General features: G+C 38.7%; 1 protein-coding gene across 1 annotated transcript in view; it reads left to right on the forward strand.

Moving 5' to 3' along the window:
- PEX5L (peroxisomal biogenesis factor 5 like) overlaps positions 1-24,836 on the forward strand; it is a 118,309-nt gene that overhangs the window by 83,789 nt on the left and 9,684 nt on the right. Inside the window, exons 3-11 of the mRNA XM_075098415.1 lie at positions 3,993-4,104; positions 5,857-6,066; positions 7,190-7,316; positions 8,483-8,579; positions 14,370-14,465; positions 20,968-21,084; positions 22,035-22,178; positions 23,050-23,120; positions 24,278-24,475. Coding sequence (XP_074954516.1) covers positions 3,993-4,104; positions 5,857-6,066; positions 7,190-7,316; positions 8,483-8,579; positions 14,370-14,465; positions 20,968-21,084; positions 22,035-22,178; positions 23,050-23,120; positions 24,278-24,475 — 1,172 coding nt within the window. The remainder of the gene's footprint in view (positions 1-3,992; positions 4,105-5,856; positions 6,067-7,189; positions 7,317-8,482; positions 8,580-14,369; positions 14,466-20,967; positions 21,085-22,034; positions 22,179-23,049; positions 23,121-24,277; positions 24,476-24,836) is intronic.

Genomic DNA, 24,836 nt, shown 5'->3' on the forward strand with positions numbered 1-24,836 from the left:
TTTATGGCACTCGCTGGCTAAATCAGTACTCACAAATCAACAGTTTCACAGGCTGAGTCTACACGGCTTGGCGTGGGTACAAATATGGCACGCATAAATACTGTGCAGCGGTGCAGTGCCGGCTGCCTGGTCCCTGCTCCCCGCGCCGCTTCCTCCCGCGCTGCGTGACGTTGGGCAGCTTTCTTAATTTTGCTTTGCTTCTCTCATCTGCAAAGTAGAGATAATACTTCTCAGCTCTGCTGTGGTGCCAGGCTTGATTCATGAATGTTTTAAAGCATTCTGGGATATTCACCCTGAAAGGTGCTTGAGAACCATAAATTATTACTTTAATATAGATAATAGTTTTCATCTCATGAATGCTTTATAGCACTACTCCAAATTCATGCCTGATATAACTCTAATAACTTGAGCAGAGTTAAACTAGGGATAAATTTGGTACAATATATGAGGCAGCAAAATGAAATTCGAAGTGTGAGACCAAGGGCTAACCAAGTGGCATTGCATTCACAGTAATGTCAGAAACCAATCCCGCTGCCTGCTTACCTACAGCAAAAAATATCATCTCATGGCACTCTTTAACCTGTTAAGGTTTGATTCATCATGCTGTGCCTGCTTCGCAACAAAAACATACTTTTCTAATATATTCTATTGCTATACATAGGTAGCTTGTATTTATTGAGAATTAGTAGACTTGATCATGTATTTGCTATCTGTTTTGACCCAGATATTTCAGTTGAAAGCAGGTTATTTTTCACAGGAACAATCCTTTTAATAAGATAGTCATGGGGGCATAGGGGACAGGACTGGGAGGGATCCTCTGGGCCACAGTCCACTTCTCAAAAGCAATCACATCACAAACAGCCATGTAGAAAGCTTGTCAAAAGCCATTTTAAATAGTCAGGCTTTTTGTCCCCCTACCCTAAAACCAATACAGTTCATACACTTCACTCCTGTGATTATTAGCAAGGTTCTTTTAATCCCCAGACCAGAGCTATTCATGGCAGCTTTAGATCTCTTTGTTGTCGTGCCAGCCTTTCTCTATAGCTGAAATAACTTTCCTCTTCCAATGTCATCTAACCGCTCTCCGTTTATGTATACAACGATAATAATTATATTCCTACTCAATCTTCATTCCATTAGCCTAAGCAAGACAAACTCTTTAGTCTCCCTGTAAAATGTGTTCTTTATTTCTCCGATCATTTGGGTGGCCTATCTCTGATGAATTTAGTGTATATGTTCACTAAGTAAGAGACTCAGAGAAGATGAACCTATTTGCCTTCTAATTAAACAAAAATGCTGCAAGTGCAGCAGAAAGAAAAGACAACTTAGTAAAAATTAAATTTTGCTGTCTGCTGGCAAAATTGAGGAAGTGGATATTACCACCAATCTTCTTTCAGTTGGTAGAATTTTATCAAGGGACTTTGAGCAATACACTGCTGGTATCAAACTAATGAAGGCCTGTTGCTGAGCAGGTCTTCCTTATATAAACAACATAATAAAGAAAGGTCTAGGGATGTGATAACCAGCTTTGAAAAGAAAAAATATTTGCCAGACATCTGCTACTTCATACTTCACTTGAACCCTGGAGAAATTCAGATCTTTGCTGATTCTAGTCTCCTTCCCCTCCATGATTCTGATTCTCAACATGACTGCTGCTCTTCCCAGAGTTTATCCTCTTACCCCACAACAGGTTTGGGCAATATATTGCTCTTGGAGTTGGCCTTCAGATTTTCTATTCTTCACTGTCTCCAGTGAGCTGTCTTGGTTCTCATAATCCTTCTTCATTCCCTCCTTCTCCCATTCTTTCCTATTAAAGAAAGTTTCCATGGAATGGAATGGGAAGCTTGGTAAACATCCAAATCTTTGCCATAATGTACCCTATGATACACTTTTATAGATACAGAAACTGAGTATTTCCTATGAAGTTTTTACATTTACAGTGATTCCTATAGAACCTCTTTTTCTTCCCTCCTGTCCCCCTCCAAACGGTGTAGGACTTTTCTTTATGCTGTTAGTATATCACAGAATACATCACTGGACATCCAGAGGCTTTGACAACCTTTCTGCTGGATTCACCTGAATATGCAACTTGTTGCAAAAGTGCAGCAGCTGTTACTGATGCTAGTTCCTAGAATGGGATGTGTAAATGTAAAAAGAAAAATGTATTCAAGCAATTTTTGGTGACATCTAGATTTGATCATAAAGAAACTTTTAAAATCTTAAAAGTAATTGGGACAAGAATTAACTTGGCATCTGCTTTCATTTTTTCACCAATAGAAATGAATAAGGCCTGTCACCTAATCATAAACAGAAAAATAAGGCCATCTAAGTCTTAAATATCAATATTAGGTGGAAGTATACACCTGGAGATAATGTGGGTACTGTAGAGCCACCTTTAATGGAAACCAAACCTGTGCAGCTGGTATAAATGCAATATCCAATCAAGTGTTGAGGTTTACCAAATTAAGCAAGTAACTTCTGTGCATTGAGTGAGACAGCAACCTGGGCACTCAATTCAGAGATTCAAAAAACCACGTGATTAAGTCACCTGCAAGGTGCATCTGCAGTCTGGCCATGGCATATGCAGAATTAGAGTTTGGGACAATGCCATGGCCAGATTTCTAAACTAAGTGCCCGCATTCGCACGTTCTGCTACACACAGTTGGGCAGGCAATCACTCATCTGTCTTCCACGTTACTCATGTAAATTGGTATTTCAGTGCAAAACCGTAAGGTCCTGGGCAAATGAGTAAGTGTACATATTATACAGTCAGTCAGCATTAAGTACCAGCTTGAATGTTTGATCCGTCAAAATAATGGACTTCTTACTTCGATAGCTCCGGTATTTTCTTGCAACTTTGCAATACAAAAATCAAGTACCAAACAAGTGAATCTAAGCTGTTTTGCTGTAATAACGTTAGAGGCAATCCTGCTACTGGAGTAGCTAAATGCCAGTAATCAACAAATATCAAATGAGGATGGGTAAATACCCTTTTTTGCCAGTTTTAGTCTATGTTAGCTTCCTAAATTTAAAAGTTCAAATATATCTGAGAGAAAATTTTGAAAACTCAACAATGGAAAAAGAGTGAGAATAGAACAGAAAGGATAAAAGTAAAGCTGAAATAGCTCCCGACGACAGTAACAGACAGAGGGAAAACATGTTTTCACATTATTAAAGATAAAGTGAATGCAGGCCACACCATCAGACATCCATCCAGCTCAGCTTAGGTCTTGATCCTCCAATCAGAGACAGATTGCAATGAGGAGACTTTTATTTATGAGACTGTTTTACTGTTTTTTCTTTTTAATCCCTAATACATGAAACAGCCCGTAATATAGAGATTTCTTTTAGGTAGCGGCAAACCAATGCATTCAAGCAATTACAATAAAAAGGGAAAAGTGCTCATAAATAAAAACTGTATTATGAGTCTTCCCACCGTCAGGACTCACGCAGGAAGTTCATACATTCACCAGGCTCCATCCACTGTCATTCATGTGTCTTTGTATTGCAGAGAAGTGTTTTCTGTCTCAGCAGGTTATTGTTTAATGGGCTAATGCACATCTGCTAGATGAAATAGTATTGCGCAAGTTCTGGGGGGATGCATGTTACCGGTGAAAAAAAGACCGCTTCCAAATACTAAAGAAGCCCTGCTTAGTCTCCTGGCGGTACAGAAGGCCAGCTTCACCCATTGATTTGAAGGGAGATACATCAGGCCTCATATACTTTAGCCCTATATGCAATAGTATGCAATAATTGCTATGGGAAAATCAGCCTGCCGCTTTATTTTTGTGCAATTTGTAAACCTGGAATATAATTTTGCCCCAAAAGAGGGACTAAAGTTTTTTATTTCAAGCCCAGAGCTATTTGTACATCTTCTATTTGCAATCTTGTACAACCAAAAATAAAGCGCATGCTATTGTGAGAATATGTTTTATTTCTTTAAATTCTGCATCCCAACAATGCTCTGTGACCCTGGGTTTTTTTGTTGCTAGCTGGTGAACGAGCAACAAGAAAGCAGACCCCTTCTGAGCCCCTCCATTGATGACTTTCTCTGTGAAACTAAACCAGAAGCTGTTGCAAGGCCTGTAACATCAAATACTGCAGGTAAACAAAACTCCTTCCTACCCCTCACTAGAGAGAAATAATTTTAGTTTTATCTTAATTATGGTACATTTTTGTCAGGTGATTTCTTGATTTGTTACTATTAGCACAAAATTACAAACTGGTATTAAATTATAATTGCCTGATCTATTAGTTGGAAAACTTTGTTCATTACATTTGAGGGCCAATCTGATTTGATCCAAGTCACACGTATTCTGCCAGATCTCTGGGGCTGAAGTAAAGGGAACTTGTTCAAGTTCCACAGGAAGTATATATCAGTTTGACCAATTCTTGGTCTTTGTTTTTGCAAAATTTTAACCTATGGGTAAGCCACATTTAGTCTGGTTTTAACCAAACCCACTCCTTACTCTAGAAAGATTTTCTTTAATAAAAACGTGGATGGGATGTCAGAGAAAAGGAAAGAGATATCAGAGCAGTTTATCCAGGCTGAGTTCGGATACTTTATTAGTGAAAGTTTCTAACACATTTCTCAGCTCCTTTGTGTGGCGGTGAGATAGTAGAGCAGATAATAAAAAGCAGGAGTGAATCCTGAAAGCCTTTTGAATTATATTGAACTACATTTGAGGTATATTGTCCTTTGGAAGTGTTTTTAGAAATTGGCCTCCTCTAATTCAGTATTTGTGCAAAGGTGATCAAAGCAGTTGAGCAGATCAACTGAGACACAATAAAATCAGCATAGAACTACTGTGTTCTACTGCTGCCTCATAAAATGACTTGGCTTGTTAGAAGCCATTTAATTAAAATCTATATGCATGCAAATTATTAAAATAACTAATTGACAGCTGGGTGATTATCTTCACATCTAATTAATATGTGTCTACAGCAATGTTCAAGTTCTAATAACAAAACCTGGAACACTGAATTAAATATCAATTGTAAATAATATTTTTTCCTTTTATATCTATCAGATTTGGGAAGGTTCATTAGATTTATTTAATCGCAAAATAAAAAATTCTATGAAGATTGATGAAATTCAGTGATTTACCAAGAACACAGATAAAGCACTGCAAGAGATAATGCAAATTGATCTGTCAAAAACACCTGCCCTACAAAAGGATGATAAAGAGGGAGTTTTTCTCTCTTTTATGTGTTAAAGAATTTTAAATGTTATTCTTTAAGCAACTTTTAAATAAAGAACTCAGACTAAATGTGCCTTTTATACTGATATAGTCCTTAATAGAAGCAGCAGTAGAATTTAGAATTATATTCAGTATTTATCCCCCAAAAGACAAACAGCAACAGCAGTAGAAGCTATTACTAAACATAGGGTTATTACTTTATGACCCAAGAAGTCCACCCAAGAAACTGTCTACACTTCAGCTTTTTCCGTAATGGCATGTGGGATAATGGTAGTGCCCTAAGTAGCTGTAAGCAGGACTTGAGAAATCGTAAGATTAACCCAAGTCTTATCTAAAAGGTCAATTGTACAGGGAACCCTCACAATAATAAGAAAATCTGTGGAGTAAGGCCACGGCCTTAAGACCTAAGATGTCTTTAAGATGTTCAGAGGGAAAGCCTTATATGCAAATCAAGCTTTTTTAAACTGCATCGAGTTCAGCACCTGAAGTCCCTAGTCATATTTGGATATGCTGGTCTTCATCTTTAGCCAGGAGATATACATCTACTCTAGTCAAATGCAAATACATCAGTAATTTTTTTTCCAATTAAAACAAATTTTTAAAAGTGAGCTATTTGAATTAAACCAACATTGAAGTCTAACATTTTGTCTCTAAGTATTATCAACAGGTCTGGATCTCTTGGATCTTAGTGAACCTGTCTTACAAACCCAAAACAAAGCAAAGAAATCAGAGAATCCATCAAGAACTGAAGGCTTAAAAGCTTCAGCCCACAGAAAGAAGACAGACAATTCTGACCTTATCAGTGTGGAAACTGAGCAGAAAGTCCAGACTGTCAGAGTTTCAGACAAGTCTTCACTAGATTTAGGTAAGAGTGTAGCTATTATATCAGTGCTACACAGCCTTGCTTGGCGCAAATTCCTCCTTGCTACTGTCACAAATACAAGCAACACCAGGGTTTTTGTTGCACCGCACTTCAGCAGGGAGCGTAACCTTTGTTCCACGTTATAAACTACTTGAAACACTAAACTTGAAACACTGTAAGCACGTTTTGCCTTTGCCATTATACCTATTAAGTTGTCACTACTTATGCAAATAAAGTCTTGAAAGGATTCTTTCAAAAAAGAAGTTAGTCAGGGAAAGTAAAATCATAGAAAATTCTATTGAGGTATCATGAGAAATTGGTAAAGGACACAAATCAGAGGCAGCCCACACTGGGTGTCCTTTTCAGAACTGCAGGTGTCAGAAATACAATGAAATTTGTAAATACTGCTTTATCTATGCATACAAGAGGAAAAAAATCCATTCTTGACAAAAGAGCTATATTTATACAGCTTGAACAAAAAAGGCAAGCACAACACAATATCCTGCTAAGCATGACCTCTGGATGACCTTTGGGAAAGGTGAATTTAATTTAGTTCCATCCAAACTAAATTACTTGCACCGCAACTGAGAAATTTGCAAGGTAAATATAATTTATACCAAGGTAGCAAATTTTCCATTCATCAGTAGAGAAATTCTTTTAGAGAACTTTATCTTCAAACAGGAGCTGAACATCTCATTTTTGCAGAGCAAGTCCAACAATTGACTGAATAATATCAGTTGCCTGCACAGTCAGTTTTAAATGGTAGCCAGTAAAAGAAGTTCTGTTTTCACAATTTGACTACAATTAAGAAAGTAGAACCACCCAAAATTATCAAGTAGTTAGTATAATTTTATCAACAGATCTAAATTACATACAAATTGCTGATTTTAAATCAAGTTCCACTGACATTCTGACCATGAATGCTAACAGATTTAGAAAAATATTGTGAATTCCCAAATATTTTCACAGAATATCCGCTAGAAAGGTGCACAACATTTCTGTATATTGGACCTTAACTAGAATATAGTCTTTGGAGGCACCATTTTCTCTAACTTACAATTAACAGAGGAGATAACATTTTCTGCAGTAGTTTCTTTAAAAGATTCATATTTTCTTATTTTTTCAGCTGATATTCAGACACAGCTAGAGAAATGGGATGATGTCAGTTTTCATGGGGACAGGAGTAGCAAGGTCCACCCTTCTACAGAGCGAACATCATCATCATCCAGAGCTCCATCAAAAGAGCTTTTATGGTACAACTTTTTGCTTTCCTTACAAAAACAGTTGCAGTCCAGCTTTCCTAATTCACAGGAATGCTTGCCTGATGGCAAGTCATACTATTAAGTCTGTTACGATTACATTAAATGTGTTCAAACAGACATTTTGGACAATGTGTCATAAGCAAGTACACTATAAAATAACATTTTGCCAGCAATTTTTAATGTTGTGAAAAGTAGCAGGTGCAATTATGAAATAAACAGTGGTGAGAATTCTACTGAGGCATGCAGCGATCCCAAACCAGCTACAAACATGTCAGTAAAATGATACTTGGGAGTGATTTGACAGTCACGGGATATCCAAGGCATTTTGGCTTTGCTACCAAGAGGGCAGAATTTCTGCGTATAACTGGAAGAGGCAAGATATAATGTTTTAAGCCAAGTACTACCTCTTTCATGCAGTTCAACTAAAATTGCAGGGGATGTAAATCAGGGAAGGACTGGTCGTTGCCTTTGGGAACAGTTCATTTAGATTAATTCTGCTGCCCTCTCGATATGCCAACAACACTCATTCACAACATTACGCGTGACCATAATTAGCATTTGCATACATTAGAAGCAGTTTTCTGACCAACTGATGCTTATCCTGTATCTTAACCTGCCCCTTATCTGGGTGTTTCATTAACTTAGAGCTTCACACAAGTTTTGCTTAGTTAACTTCATTTTGGTCTCTAGGGTTTAATTTTCTAGGAAGAAAGACTATTAGGATATTGTGGCACAAAAATGCACATATGCCAAGGTGAATTCTTGTAACGTGGTGGTTGATTCTTAGACACTGACTGCAGGTACAGTCTTGTGTCGTGGCCTAACCTCATTTTGCCTGGCTGTGAAATAGAAGCAGAGTGGTAGAGGCAAAGTCTTCATTCCATTACGCTGGTTTCACACCAGTATATACCCAAGCCTCTACTGGTGAATCAGGCCTGACTCTGTTCTGTTGTATTAACTACTGTCTGCATGAGACTGAAAAGCGTAAGAGTGAACACTGAACACTGGGAAGGGTCCAGGCACTTTTGATAACTGCAAGTTAAATGATTCGGTTAAAAGAAATAACCTAATTAATCAGTATGTGCTTATGAACCTGAAAGACATAAGGCAACACGTCTTAGTGTGGAGTGATGAGTACGTAAATGCATTATTTCTAGGTCCACAGAAAACAGATCACAGTCTGAGCTGACTAATGTCAAGAGTGCCTTGGGCTCTGATGCAACGTCAGAATTAGAACTTGCACCTGCAACACAGGTAAGAGGGTTTGGAAGACTTAGAAACCAGAAAAAGGCAAGTAGGACTTGTCCCACTGGCCAACCATTCACATTCTGGAAGAACTATTTAAGGGATATTTTCAGTTAAAAGATTCATACAGCTGAATCTTCACACAGCTTCCAAATTAATACGTTATGACAATAACTTAAGTATGTCAGCATCTCAGACATTCAGTGTTTAATACTGCAGTGAACTGTGACCTTCCTGTACAAAGACTTCAAACTACAATTTACAGCATCATCATTTTCCCCGTCCTCCAGTTCTGAAATTCAAACTTCTAATGGTCCCCTCTCTCCATAATATATCTATTCTCACAGTCTCTTGGTCAACTAGGAATCCCCAGAATTGGGAAATGGATAAGGAATAGAGCAAGCAATCATTAGACCAGCGTTCATTAGCAGTTTATCCCCATAGGTAGGAGAGCAGCGTGGTCAAAGGGCTTTTTCCTGCTGGAAAAGGAACTCTAATACGGAGGACTCTGGGTGAATGTTTGCAGACCTGTCCACTGTCGTTGTATATTGGACAGGACCATGTGGAAACGATTACTTCAAGTTGTATGGTTTTAGATATGCATATATGCACACAAACGTACAAGCATACATTTATATATGCATTCACATAGATCAGGTTGCTTATATACCTTCTTTCCTGCTTCTTATTTTTTAACTGAAAGATTTCAAGTTCAGCCAATGCCAGTGGCAGCGGGGGGAGAGAGTTGTTTGGTGGATTAACTTTTAGCTGAAAATAATTTTCTCCTCTTCCACAGCTATTTTTAGGCCTGGACTTCAAACCTTACTGTCAGAAAGAAAATCTGGAAATTAATGGAAAATAATAGCCTCATTTGAAATGGAAAAATGAGACATCAAAATTCCAAAGGTCTTTCCTGAGATTATGCACCAGTTTTTGCAGAAAACAGAAATAGAACCCAGTTGTCAGGATCCATTCCCATGTTTTGGTTAGGAAAAAAGTCTCCTTTAGTTCCCTGCTGTCTCTACGTTACAAAGAGGATGGTTTTTTCCCTTTGGAAAGCCAACAATAGTTGTAATGCATTATATCCTTCCTTTCTGTGCAATAGATTTATACATCTTAGTAATGGAGAAGATGTGTTGCATAGTATCATCCACTTGAGATGGACAGTGTGTTTTCACACGCTTTGTCCAGCTTATCTTTAAGTAACTCTAGCCCCTTTCCAGGAAGCTGTTCCTCAGCCTAATAGATCTAAACGCCAGGAACTTTGTGCTCAACTGAGAGGTGTGTAAATCAAGTAGACAGTCACAGAATTGAAGTGCTGTGGCTTTCTGTAAAAGCAGTTATAAATTTAGTACATAACATTTCTACTATATATGGTCTATTTCCTGTTTATCTTCCACTAGAATAACTGCAGAAGCAAAAATTCACATTTCTAATTCAGTGTGAGTTCAGTCAGTTGACGGTCCATACTATTCTGTAAAATGGCTGGTTCAGAATCAAAAAATGTGAAGTTGAATCAGCCACCTTGAAGGAGGAGTGGAGTATAAAATTCTTATCGGTTATTCTGTTGTATTTCCTGATTTGTGTTGTTCTATCATAAGTTGCTTTTTTTACAAACTTGTGGTCCATTCAAGTAATGAAATGCTCTTGAGCTGGTAATAAACAGTGCAGAGAAATGACCTGAAGTGAGATTGCGTCCTTATTCTAGGTAGTTTACTTAGAAATTTAGTATTTTCATTCCCTGCTTCATCCTGCTTACACTTGGACTGTCAAAGTTGTCAGTTCCCAACAAATAGGCTCATCTGTCTTGACTGAGTTCTTAATCTGCTTGTGAAAGAAATCACGTTAGAGCTTTTATCAAAGCATATGTTTTCCATATTGGTGCCTCTATAGATCTTGTCTAACCCAGTTAAGGGTAACCTTTGCATATGCAACAGATTCTGCCATACTCTAAAGATTTCGTTTTGTCAAACTTGCTGCAGTTTTCCATCAGCAATTTCTCTGTCACCTTCATCACTCATCTTTGACATGTTAGATTAAGTCCCTCAAAGTGAAATACTAAGTAACTAGGTCATATTTTCATTAAAATTATGCAATCTTCTTATCAAAATCCTGAGTTTACCAGCACTTATGCCAGTACAAAATCACAAAGACAAGCTTTGAATTAAGGAAGAAATGTGTTTGAAGGCCAGAACAGGCAATAGCATGGTGGCCATCACTGGACATGGCCATCTTGCTTCTCCGTATTCTACTCGCATCATATGTTATGTATTATTAACTCTTAAACTGCGATGGCCCAAAGTATCTTTGTTCTTTCTTTTATCTGCCATTCTGGAAAGTTCTGTGTTACGCTTTTATTAATACTGAGATATCCTACACTGTTTGGGTTTATTTTTTCTCTTATAATTACAAACTGGAGAGGGAGAGAATGTGTTTAACTGTATATGCATAAAGCCTGCTCATGTTTTAACTCTATAAATACCTCCCTGGGCATGTTAGATATTTTACTGCTTGCTCAGAATACATGCACAAAAACCATGAAATGCTAAAAAACGGTACCTAATTCTAGTATGCCAGCACTCTTGGACAAAGATATAGGGCAAAGCCTGTAAAACTCAGGAATCTGCAGCTTGGGGCAACAATATTTAGAATGCAAAATTTATTCCCCACTTCTCCCAGATAGCTACAGTAAGACTCATGGCCCTAGCTCTCCTTGGATGTGCCAGTTAGTCTAATGAAATGAAGAGTTACAAGGAACAGATTTAGCTCATTATTTGAAGACTTGCTCAAAAATTAAGACTATAATTTAAGCCTCTCACCAACAATTAAGGTCCACCAGCACATAAGCAGAGTTTCTGGGAGTCACCACTCAGGACATGACTCTGCATTGTCTAGATGGAAATGCAGTGTATGTGGGCTCTGTTCATTACTTCTTTTTTCCCTCTGGTTGATGACAGGTGTGCATTTAATGGAGGAGAAGGTCTATTTCCGCGGGGATTATGCAGGAACAATGTGTATACTCTGGCACGTGGCAGAGGAGGGGATTTCTGTGCTTCTTGTCCTCTCCTCCCCCACCTCTCTACTGCCCCAATAAGCTCACTCTCCCCTTCTGCAGTACTACTCAGTCTGAACATCGTGATTTCAGTATTGCCCTTGACCTAAGGAAACTGCAGTCACTGGAAACAAAAGACTAAAAAGCGGAAGTAATCTAACAGTTTGCAGGAGCCAACTTGTAAATAATGAAAAGGCTAGGAACATAATTAATGTCTATCAACAGAGTTCTGAGTCAAGAAAATCAAATTTAATTCTTTGATCAGATTACAGGTCGGGTTGATAAATGTCCCTGTGAGATATTCTGCAAGATGTTTGGCTTAACATACCATATTCTGATTTTAACATTAATACCGTACAATATGAATAAAGCAGCTGTTAAACAGATTAAAACTGGCTAGCTTATGTTCTCAGGAACAGTAGTTATTTACTAGGAATTGGAATTACATAGGGGTTCTGTGATTCCAAAGAGAAACCATGATCTTCAATATTATTGATCTGAAAATAAATACGCAAGCCATTTCTGATAAAATTTGCATATGATGCAACAGTGGAATGAAAAAAAATGTAAATAAGAGAGTCATAAAAATGAGCTGGTGACCAAGACATCTGTATAAACATATATTTCAATACACTTGCTTGAAAAAATCATACATTTCAGAAGAATGCAGGCTCTACTTACAACAGTATGCTGGAAAGCAATTTGAAAAGAATCTGTGGCTCAGAGTGTACGAGGATGTCAACATGAGCGCTCTCCGTGCAGTACGGTGGCAAGAAGAGCATGCAGAAGCAGACATAATTAGTGGGAGATAGGAGAGCACCTGGTTTCTGTACGGAGAAACAAGACAAGTACTGGAAATTGGGTTCACTTTGTTTGTCTGTATGGCTAGAAAAAAATAAAGCTATAAAAATATGAAGAGTGAGAGTAGAAGAGACAGAAAAAAGGTTGAAATGTGAATAAAATGCCTCATAATGAGATCATTCAAGATCTCAATCTCTTTATATCATTTAAAAGACAATTAAAACCTGATTAAAGTCATCAGTATCTTTCCACAGAGAAAATAAGGGGTACTAAAAAGTGCTTTAAAGTGCTGGAAAAAGCATAAGAAGTGATAGCTGGAAACTGAAATTAAAATTAATACGAGAAACAAGGAGGGCAATTAAACAAATTTGCAAACAAAGTGATAAGATTAAGGTCTCCTGATATCTTGAAATTAAACCCAAGCACCTTCCTCACAGACAACATCAATTTATTCTCTGTGGAACATCAGTTTCATGCTGCAGATGTTGAGTGACAAATACCGTCACGTGACATACAGACAAACGGATGATTTGAACCAGCTCTCTCTTCTGCCCTGCATTCTACTCATCAGTAAAATAACTGTTTTCTGTATAGGATTGGTTTTTGGTATGTTTTCAATGACAACCTGAAATCTCTTCCTGGCCTCACCAAAGAAATAAGAAATTTTCCAAACAACACGGGCCAGAGGTAGTAGGTGTGAAAACAGAAACGACAGGCCCTCAGCATAGACCTTGCCTCACGCTCTGTGCTTCCGGACACTTGCAGCCAGGTCCAGAAGCCAACGCCGAGGAACGCGCAGTGCCCCCGCCCCGCGCCTCTCTCAGAAAGGGTGCCGTACCGTTCTTTTCTAACCGTAGCTGTATCATCGACCCAATGCACATTTCACTTGTCAATCTCTACCCGAGAGACCAAAGACTCAGCAACAAACCAGAAACTTTAGGGCTAGACTGGCAAGTGGATGTCATGTTTCTAGGTAAATAACCACGCGTGTACACACGCAGACGTACATGTTCGACCATGCATTGCCCATTTCTTACATGACACCCAGGAACATACTGGGTGTTTCATCCCAGCAGTGCATGTTCCAACACTTGGAGATACTGCCCAATGAGTCTGAAGTGAGCAAAATTAGCCTTTTAGGAATGTGGCTCACTGAAACGGAATACTACGAGTACAGTCATCAGAAATATAATCACATAAACTAATGCAATTGAGACCATGGTCAGGCAAATGAGTTTAACCTCTAACAAACACGAGGGAAGGGATTAGCAGTCAGAGCTCTCTTTAGCAAGATTAGGCCACTTTGTGCTTTTCTGTGCCATCATTGAATACTGTTTGGTTTTGTACTGTGCCTTTTGTGCGGGAAAAAAAGAAGTTTTTAAGAAAAGCACAGGGAGAAACTTGTTATGTATTTCCAATGGGATTGACTAATAGTACGGCACGGAAGAGAGAGCTGCTGATTGTAAAAATGATTTGTCCTTCCAGAGAAATCCATAGCAAACCTGGTTATCCAGTGTGATCCCAAAGCAGAATCTGAAAGAAAAACACAAAACGTACAGGGAAAATGAGATGCTTTCTTCCTGGAGCATAGTGAGTGGAATGCATTGTCATAGTCATAATACAGGAGTAGGAACAGTTAAGGTAACAGTCTTATACAAAATAGCCTTCCCTTTGTAGCCGAACTCTTGCATTGTCTTTTTCTGGATGTCTCTTGATCTTTCATGCATCTTGAGTGAAAAGAAAAGTCTGGAAAAGATAAATTACTCTGTCTCCCATGAGGAATGATCTCTGCTACAGTGTAAGAGAATTCAGAGGGGTCCATTCAGGGACACAGCTAGTTCTACCCAAGAAAAAGGCCATCTGGGGCTCTAGGCAATTAAGGAAATAACTCGGAAATGTGGCAGAGAGTATATCATCCCTTTCTGATTCATTCTTTTATTTTTTAGGCACGGTCAATGAAGGAGCAGCGTTGGGGAGCACCCCTTCTCTCCAGAAATCATTCCTTGGAGGAGGAATTTGAAAGAGCAAAGGCAGCTGTTGAGGTATTACTTCATTTATTGTTTTCATTTTCAGCTAATATTTCATGGATTCCTTACTCATCGTTCATCAGCAGCACAAGTATAGGAGAAAGTTGGAACTGGAATATTTAAAGCAGAGAAAAGATACGTTTCCTGGAGTTACTAATTTAAAATAGCAGCTTCTCTCTTTAAAAAAAAAATAACCTTAGCTATAAATGACGGTTAGACAGGACCAACTTTTCAAGCTCCATTTTGTATTGCTATAACAAGTGGCTCAAGAAAAATTCCACATACATGTAAATACTTTGAAACCGAAAGTGTAAGAATGAAGCATATTTTCCCCCAGCAATGGAATGTAGGCCATCAGTTACTTAAGCTCAGATATAAACCAATAAACCAATTCTCCAGAGTGATACTGGAATTCAGGATCAACGATAAACAGAACAATTACCTGCTGTAGCGGGTTACTGCACGTACAGCAGTACCCGTGCACCAGTGCATTTTTATAACTAGTAGCAGAATGTTAAACACAGGAGTGCTCTCATTTCCTGGTGAATCAACTTAGTTTGAAAAGGTGCAGCTATTTGGATAGTTCTCCTATTGCACTTCTGGTTTTTTCACCAACAACTAGTTTTCCAACACAAAAAATGCCTCTTGAGTGTTGTCCTATGCCACTAGTCCCAGCCAAAATCCTGATCCTGCATAGACACAAGGTGACATACAGTTTTTTAACAGAATCCAATAAAAAATTAGAGACAAGCGTATCTTCTCAGGGGTTCAGTCGGTAACCCTTCAAAATCCCATCGCCATAAAGAGCCAAGACAGCTGCATCCCACTGAGGACAGAAGTTCAGGCTGAATTATGTAACAGCCACTGAGATTTTAGGGTGGAAAGGATGACGCTGTGAAACCGATTATTTGTAGCATGAACTGCAGTCTCATTAGTCTCCAAACATCTGGAACACTTTAGGGATATTTGGGTTTAGATTTAAATTTTAGTGTATGTATTTTAATACTCCTCTAACTCAAGTTCTATACCATTGTAATTCCAGGGTTGGCAGTTGAACTATTCTAGATTAATACTGGTTGATAACAAACAAAACTAGGCCTAAGTCACATGCTGGCTTCTAGCTAGAAACAGAATTTCTTATTTAAGAAATTACTTTGATTCGTAGGGCTTTTTCATGATATGCTGGGGTAAGACCACATGGTTTCTACCATGGTTTGTTAGGATCTTGTTGTACACACAAAAATTCTTGCACCAGTGTACAAGGTGAAAATGGACACAATCAGTAAGTTAGCTGTTTTATCTTCTTCTATTTTCTACTATTTTCTTCTGTTTCATTTCTATTTTTCTATTATTTTCTTCTATTTTCTGAGGGCATTGCTCTTTCCCGATCAAATAGATTCTCTATAAACAACTGCTGGTGACACACAATAGGGCTGGGCATCGGTTGGTGGGTGGTGAGCAATTTCATTGTGCACCACTTGTTTTTTATATTCTTTTATTATTACTATTATTATTACTATTTTATTTTATTTCAATTATTAAACTGTTCTTATCTCAACCCATGAGTTTTCTCACTTTTACCCTTCCGATTCTCTCCCCCACCCCAGAGGATGTAAGCAGCAGCTGTGTGGGGTTAAACCACGACAGGCAACAAAGACAGATTGTTAAAATGCTTTAATGTAGTCTCAGAAGCAGCCATTAAAAAGAATCTAATTAAATCTTTCCCTAACTGTGTAGCAGGCAGTCTTAAGTTATTCTTTCTGCTTAAAATAGAAACTTGCACCAGGTAGTCAAAACATAAAGGAAAGGATTCTTCAAGACCTTATAGAGCAGTTACTTCTATTTGCATATGAAAAGAGCTGGATTTTCATCCTAGCTAAAATGAAGTGGTAAGAAAGCTAGAGTGATTGAAATAAATTGCAGCCCATCTCAGAAAGATTAGTGCTTTCTTAAGCAGAGAACATATAGAGCTCAAAACCTCATCTTTTAGGCTTTGGATGTTTCCGCAATATTCTTCAACTGGGGAAAGCTCCAAGATTAGCCAGAAAACTGATCAAGAAAAGGAAGCAAATCTCAGGTTCTTTGTGTCCTAGTTCAAAAGGAATTAATTAACAATTCAGTAAATGAAGACACCAAACTTTATCCTCCACCCAGTATTCACTTTAGAGCTTTGGGAATGGTCAAACTTTGAGCTTAATGAAGATCTGTGAGGTAAATCTTTCTTAAGAAGGTTTAAAGATGTCTGTGCCACTGGGGAATCTTTTAAGAATAAAGAAGTAAATTAGCTTTTTTACTAGAGAGGGTCCAGATTCACTTTCAGTGGTTGGGTGCTTGCACACATGGTTACCTTCTCTGTCACTCTGGAAACTGCATTTGATTTTTGCCTCATCCCTTTGCTACACACAGGAGGGACACACAAATAGCCTAAAGTCTTCATGACTTCCAAGTGCCATACCAAGTATGTTTTAACAGAATCTTTCTAACGGTTAGCTGTGTTTTACCAAAAATAGGTACTTTTGAATTTTTTAAAAAAGCCAGCATGGGGATTCAGATTCATCCCATACCTATATTCTGTTAAAACACTTGTTTTATCATCCACCATCCTATTGATAATGAGTTAGATTAAATAAAAATGAAACCAAGAAAGTGCAAAAAGTTCCAACTGAGAAATGTCTCAGAGATGGAAAAAAAGCAATTTTGGTATTTTCTTATTCCACGTTTCCCTGATGTAGAGATGAAACTGCAGATGCCACACTGTTTTGTGAGCTTACGCAAAAAGAAATTTTGAGCTGTCCTTCTCGGCATCATTTTATTTACAACACCGTGTCACACGAGCCACCTGCTGTACGATATACTGTGATGAGGCATCAGAACATGTTACAGCTAAATTATGTGACAACAGTAGGAAGAAGATGGGATTAATTTATTCTAGCCTAGGAAAACAGTCCGGAATCATCAGCTTTGTGTTTCCCATGAACACCGGTTAGAATCCTTTCTGTACCTGTGATATTCCTGCCTCACTCTTTTGACATCCCTTTTGGACGTGCCCTTTTGGACTGGGATCTAGGAGCCCGAGTCACGCAGATGCATTTTATTTGTTACTCTCTCAAATCACAATGGGAATCTTTGCCTCAATATACATTTTTTATCTCTGAACTTTACTGAAAAGGCGTACTTCAAGTTTTGTTTTGAGAAGATATCAGCTAAAGAAATCTTACATAGTTAGCATGTAAGTTTAACTTACTGTGTCTTTCACATTGAAGAGTGTGTTGTTAAGTAATTCAAAGAACAGCCACAGAACCTTTGTTTCCTATACAAGATGGAACATTGCAAATTAATTTTTGGCAGTACAGGACAGGCAAAATTCTATTCTTAAAGTCATGAAAATAGGTAAGTTTAGAAATTAGCCAGAAATATTCAGAAAGTACGCTCCCCCTCCCACCCTTCTTTGCTGTATCGTAGGAAGTAAAGAGCTTAGAAATACTTTGTCTCCCATTTGTTTAACTGCTTCAGCATATTTTTAAGTACTGAGAGTAAAAATAGTGTCTTTGACAAAATGCAGAATATTCTGCTTGGAGGTAGTCAGAAGGTACCAACATTTTTCCTGGTTGTTGTTCCACTTAACTGCTGCAGATGATCCGAGAATGCGCTAAATGTTTTCAACTGGTCTGAAAACTTTGGGTGCATCCAAAGTAATTTGCCAGCATTAAGGTGGCAAAAACATGGGAATGAAGTAATTGGCGCCAGTCACGTAGCAAATAGAGTTCAAATTAGATCAAGGAGTCTTGATCCAAAGCCAGATATTCAGAAACACTCAATATTAATTTAACCCTCCTGCCACTGAAGTCAATGAAAAAACTGCTACTAATGCCAGCTGAAACAGCCTGAGGCCTTTAACGAAGACTGTGTAATATTTATGGTCCTCTTCCTCAAGGACATTAAACTGCTCTGCTGTTGGCATTGTTATTTGTCACAGCAACATCAGAGCAGTTTATCAGGCGCTACAACTGCGCGTGAGCCAGTTGCTCAGCGCAGCTTTGCCGTGCCAGTTTCAGAAACCCCACACGCTGGCTGCGCTTAGAAAGCTGTAGCTGGGACTTAAGCCTGTTGGGCCCAAACAGGCAAATCTTTGCTTAGAGCTGCAAAATAACAGCTGGGTCCTGGCCTGTGTCCAAGTCCGTTATGATGAGCTGAGAGACTTTATAGCCAAGCACTTCTCCCCAGTAGTTTTTCTCCACATTTGACTCACCATGGACAGACATTTAAGCATGGCGACTTGAATCCATAGCAATTCATTAGTTTTCTAAGTGGCGTATGCACACACTGAACTTCTGTGCAAATTATAAATATGTAATTAAGCAGCAGAATTTGAACTTAAGACCTAAAACCACTTATACGCCTGCTTACAACCTGCAGAAACGTGATTCGATCCGTTTCCAAACCCGCAAATCGTATGGGATTTTTGTGGGGAAAATACAAGCAAAAATTCTAATACAAACTCTAATATATGTATCTATATATAATTAGTGCTATGAGTTAATCTGTTTAAAAAGGCGTTGCTAATTACTTTTCAGTAGTTTTATTAATATTAACCTGTAGGAAAGGGATATTTCCACTCCTTTACTTCATCCTGAATCTCAAAATTACTGCTAGTAAAAACACGGTCAAGTAATTTTTTCTTCAATGCAGCGCAGATTCGCACTGAATGCAAACCAGCTGATAGAGATGTCTGTTGAACAGGGTAGTTTAAGGGATTCGAGTGCCTCTGGTCATGGCTAAGAGCAAAAGAGGGAGCGATCCGATTCATTACCCTAGCCTTTTCACACCCCACATGGACATTTCAGCACAATCTCACAGCTATTTTAAAGACTGCGTTTCCATCAAATTTGGAATGAAAGCAAATTTTGAAACCTTGGAAGTCGTTGTGTCACAGAGTTGCCATGTTCTGTTCTCTTCTGTTACGGAGAGTGAAACCTCCTCTCCAGGGGTGAGGGATTCACATTTGTTTCCTAGTCCACAGAGGAACATGGCAGGTGCCTTCACAGATCCAGTAATTTGGACAGTTCCGAGTCTCCTGGAAGAAAGCGGTGTGTATCAGGAGGCACATGCTACAGTAAGAGCCAAAGGGAAATGCCTGTTACGTTTCCAGAGAGGCAACACACCTTGCCCTTTGTAAAGGGCCTTATGATTTACAGCAACCACACCGCCAGCCAGTGCAAGTCCTCCTTACCCTTCACACCTAATCCCCGATGTCCTCATTGCTGACTCATTCTAGACCTGTTAATAGCCTGCGCTTTCCTTTTTCCAAGCGCCTAAGAAGGAGGGTTGTAGCAAGTCACACAATCCCAAACTAAGCTCTATTTCTGCAAATCATGCCTGGCTGTGGAGCAGGAGCAAAGCTGTCAGTCTTATAATGATGATTCAGGCAAAACTCTCTGGACCAGTTTACAATGACTTAAATTAATTTTGATTAGCACCTCACTCTCAAATAGTTCTGTCTAAACCTCAATAGAATTATCTGTGCTCTTGCCTTTGCCATAAATAAGCTGAGAAACTCTCCCTCAGTGGTGCCAGTTCACCAGGGTTCTTGCCATGACCTTGGAGGAACTGGAGAACTTTGCAAAGGCTCGTAGTGCTGAGCATATATTCTGCTGTGGAACTGCTTTTCAGGGCTTATGACGGACGTGTGGAGGCTGAAAAACTAGCACCTTACCTTGGATTCTCCCCTCTTTGCTTTTAATCCTACTTCTGGTTTTTGGCATCATTTTCTAGCAGCCAGAGTGGCTCCCTCGTTCTGGTCGTTACACATCCTGCATCTCATTCTTTTTTCGCTTGGGTTTCTCTTGTGCGTGCATTTTTCCCTCTTGCCTTTGAGCTGAATGTTAATCTTACTGAACAATTTTTTAATCTGTTACAGATTCCTCTCACCAGCACAGTATATTCGCAGTATTAAGATTTCTCCACTACGTCAAAAAGCCCCATCTGTATTAATTCTCTTGTGCAAACACCCTCTAAGCTTTGCCATTACTCTTTTACACAGTTGAAATGACGCTGAATATACCAAAGTGGAACGCTTGTTCTCTTTTAAACTGTTTTATCTTTTGTTATTCTTTAGCATGTATGCTTAGATGATTTTTTTCTTTTTTTCTTTTTTTTTTTTTTGGACAGGGACTAGCAGCATTCATTTCCTTCAATTTTTATGTAACAATTTGCTGTTAGCATCAATAAGATGCAGTGTAAGCTGCTGCAAATCCTGCTTCAAACAGAACATACACTGCCTCTGAGATAGAGTTTTCTGTTGACAAAATGCATTCCAACATAAGAGATGAAATTTAATTATATGGAATTCCAAATACAAGCTGTAGTATTTCAGTCAGTGTGATTATTAATAGAATTAATACTACTCAGCAAAATTGCGAGACTCAGACCACTAGTAGAAAGAAATAAAAAGGTTACCGTTTTATTTTAAAGCTTTGCTGTTAATTTTCCTCCCCTTTTTTTCCTCTTTTTCTTCTAGTCAGACACAGAGTTTTGGGACAAAATGCAAGCAGAATGGGAAGAAATGGCTCGCAGAAACTGGATTTCAGAGAACCAGGAAGCACCAGGGCAAGTCACCATCTCAACCATTGAGAAGGTAACACAGGGGGTTTTAGTACAGTACGTCCTTCCTGTGAAACTCTGAGCTGAGCCCTAGCTATTCAAGGGAACCCAGGAAAACTCTTGGGACATAGAAGCTAATTTCACCCAAAACAGCCTATCCTCTCTAATTGTCTGTCAGTGGGGTAGACTTAAAAGGCCTCACCGTAGTGGGAATGCATTCAGACTGGCACACTGCCTGAGTTCAGCTGAAAGGGACACAATGCAAACTGCTGGATCATGGGCACTTTTGAAGTTAACACTTTGGGAAATGTTACTTAAGCTGCACTTAAGGAAGAGCACCAAATAAAAAAAACTGGGCTGGCACATTCAAACTCTGTTGAGGATAGAAATGGTAGAGATTCTGTCTCTCTTCTTCATCCCCTCCACTATATGTTTTAATTTGATTTATATTATGTAGCTGATACTAGCACACACCCTTTACACTGCAGTGGCAAGAAAAGAAAGAGGCAAAATTTAAAGAAACCCTAAAACTCTGGTGCTTGCAACACTGCTCTGTATCTGGAAGGTTAACTAAAGATTTCAGGGTATGAACTGAACAGACATCAGGTTACAAGCGCTGCAGGGAGTCAGCGGCTTGATGTGCCCTCTGTATCACCAAACTGGACGTACTGGGCTCATATGAGGTTCAGTTCTGCAGCCGGTGTGAGTTGTTCCCATTATCTTTGATGGGAGCAGGAGAGCCCACCATGAGTACCAGTAAGGACAATTTCAGAGCTAAAGTAAAAACAGAGAGCAGAAACAGGTGTCCAGTGATGGCGACTTTTTACACTTCTTGTCATTGAAATTTCATGGGGGAGCTCATACCATTTTCACAGAACAACGGATGTTTACATCCAGCTGGAAAATCGTGACTCATTTCGTTTTATAGAGCTGCCATTCCTTGCTACGGTGCTTCCTCACGGGTCCGTTATCTCTCTTCTCCAGGGTTATTATTTCCATACCGAGAATCCCTTCAAAGACTGGCCTGGTGCTTTTGAGGAAGGACTGAAAAAAATGAAAGAAGGTGACCTGCCAGTTACAATCTTATACCTGGAGGCTGCTATTCTACAAGAACCCAATGATGCAGAGGTATTCGCCTGTGTGCCTTTTACTGATAAAGGACAAGGGCACTCCCTTTAGCATGCAATGATTGAATGATTTCAGGGTCCCAACCTTTGCTAGTCATGACTGACTGAAACAGATCGAACGCTAACAGTGGTTTTGGAATAGTGTATACCTTGAAATGGATAAAGGTGAGCTCTTCATAAGATAAGAATCGATTTCTGAAATTACAGAATTTCCAAGCTGTCATTTAAAAACATTCGAAAGTGACAATATTTCAAACCTTTCTTTCCTTTCCTGTTTTCAAACTTTTAAACACTGCTATTGAAAAGTTGAACATTTTTGATTTAACAAAAATGTTTATAAATTTTTAAAAGTTATATCAATTTCTGCAGTATTGGTGTTTTCAATGAGTGTATACGCATTATTTAAAGTCTGTTTTCTGTGAAACATGAAAAAGATTTACAGTGTCAGTATCTAGGTCTCTTTGAATCTATTGCTACATTAAACTAAGCAGGAGTATTTTAAAAAGCAGAGACAACTCCCAGACTCTCTAGAATACCTTAATCCTATACAACTTAATAATTGTTCTTCAGTCTTCTGTAAAATTCTAGCGACATTTCAAATGTACAGTAACTCAAATTTAAGAAATCAGCATGTGATCATACACCGACAAAATACACTCGCATTCATTGATTATAAATATTATCAGGCCCAAAGATATTCAAAACCGCATTGATCTGACCTGTTGGTATGTATGCCACAGAAAAATCACTAGTTGGTGCTGGACAGATCTGCTGGTTTTATTCACCCCACTGCTTAACAGTGCTATTAGTCGTAACTCTGCTCGCAGTTGGGTGTAATTAACAAACTAACACAATTATGATTATTTTTGCAGGCCTGGCAGTTCCTGGGCATAACACAGGCAGAGAATGAAAATGAGCAGGCAGCCATTGTCGCCCTCCAAAGGTAGATGAAGATAATTGCTAAATGATCTGTCTGATGAGTATTAGGTAATGAAGGCCTAGGTATATTTAACATCTTACTTCCCTTGTAACATCAAGCATTTAGTTAACTAAGTAAAGCATTGACATACAGAAAGCTTCCCAGTGACTTCGGAGGAATGACTAGTGTTTAATATTTTATTTTAAAAGTGCAATGTTTAATCTAGTAATTTAAGTAGTTGCACGAAAGAAATGTGACATGGCCTGATAAACATGAATTAGGCCTAATGCAAATAAAATGCCTTTTTGATACACTAGATACTTGGCATATTTTCTGTAGTTTGTCCTTTAATGAAGAGGTTTTCTTAATTGGAATGAGCTCCTTTCAGCTGCTGAATACTAAACTGACAACGTTTTCCAGTTGAGAGAGATGTGAAGATCACAGTATGCTCTGCATTCATGTTTCCATTTGAAGCAAGTACCCTCTCCATATGCAACTGCATTAGCAATGTTAACCATCAAGTCATTTCACCTACAGATACTCTAACTTGTTTGTATGTAAATTCTTAGCCTACCTGGACAGAAATCCAAGGGGTTGCCTGATTTAGGGCTTGCTCATCCCTGCAGTTTTGAAACAAGCAACAGTGATGTTCACAAAATGGAATAGATTCCAGTTTCAGTTAATGGTATCTGACCGTAGAAAGTCTGCTTGAGTTGACTGGCCTCAGCTTTATCAAAGAAAAACAGAATTCAGGATGACTGAGAAGATCTATAGGGATGGAAGAAATTTTCTCTTCAAAATACTTCCTTGTACAGCTGCAAACCATATTAAAGTGTTTGCTTGAATTTACATACAGCTTCTCTTTGTTTACTAGACAGAAAGTACAAAAAAAAATGCATCTACCTGTACTTACTCAAACCAGAAGGGTGAAAATAAAACTGTATGTGTATGTTTATGTACATATGTGTGTATGCAGTGTGCGTGGGTATGTCTGTATATACATATGCATAATGCACTTATCACAGAAAAATGAGACCAAGTCCCTCTCTCGAAAGTATTATTGGGTAGATCTTCATTGTGTGAGTGATTTTTTTTTACACAGATTATCTTGGAAGAATTCAAGAATTGTGTTTGGCTAAAAAAAACCCCAAACCCTCAATATGTTTTTATTTTCTACCTAGGTGCTTGGAGCTACAGCCAAACAACCTAAAAGCTCTGATGGCCCTGGCTGTAAGTTATACGAACACTGGCCATCGACAAGAAGCCTATCAGGCCCTAAGAAACTGGATAAAGCAAAATCCAAAATACAAGTATATAGTGAAAAGCAAAAAAGGGTCCCCAGCACTTACCAGGAGAATGTCTAAGTCATCAGATGAAAGGTAAATGCAGTATAAATCCTCATGGTGGAAATTCTAACGACATCGCTAGAAACGATGGTGCATGCTGTGCCCCTGACTCTGTAGAAGTCCAGCCTGTTCCCTATAATAGAAGACTTAATGTTTCTAGGGGCAGGAGTGGGAAGCCACACGGGACATTTGACTTAGCGACTGAAGGCTATATCTTATGCCATCCCTGGAAGCTAAAAAATAAAAAACCAAATAACAAAAAACCCCAACGAAAAACAGCTAAAAAGAGATGCTTCCCCTCAACTCCCATCGCTTTCCTCTGACCTTGTGTGCTGCCTCTGTATTCCCACACCCCACATCCTCATGCTTCGTCTGCTTCCAAATCCATACCAGG

The sequence above is a fragment of the Phalacrocorax aristotelis genome, chromosome 7 (assembly GCF_949628215.1).
Source record: "Phalacrocorax aristotelis chromosome 7, bGulAri2.1, whole genome shotgun sequence".
Classification (NCBI taxonomy): Eukaryota; Metazoa; Chordata; class Aves; order Suliformes; family Phalacrocoracidae; genus Phalacrocorax; species Phalacrocorax aristotelis.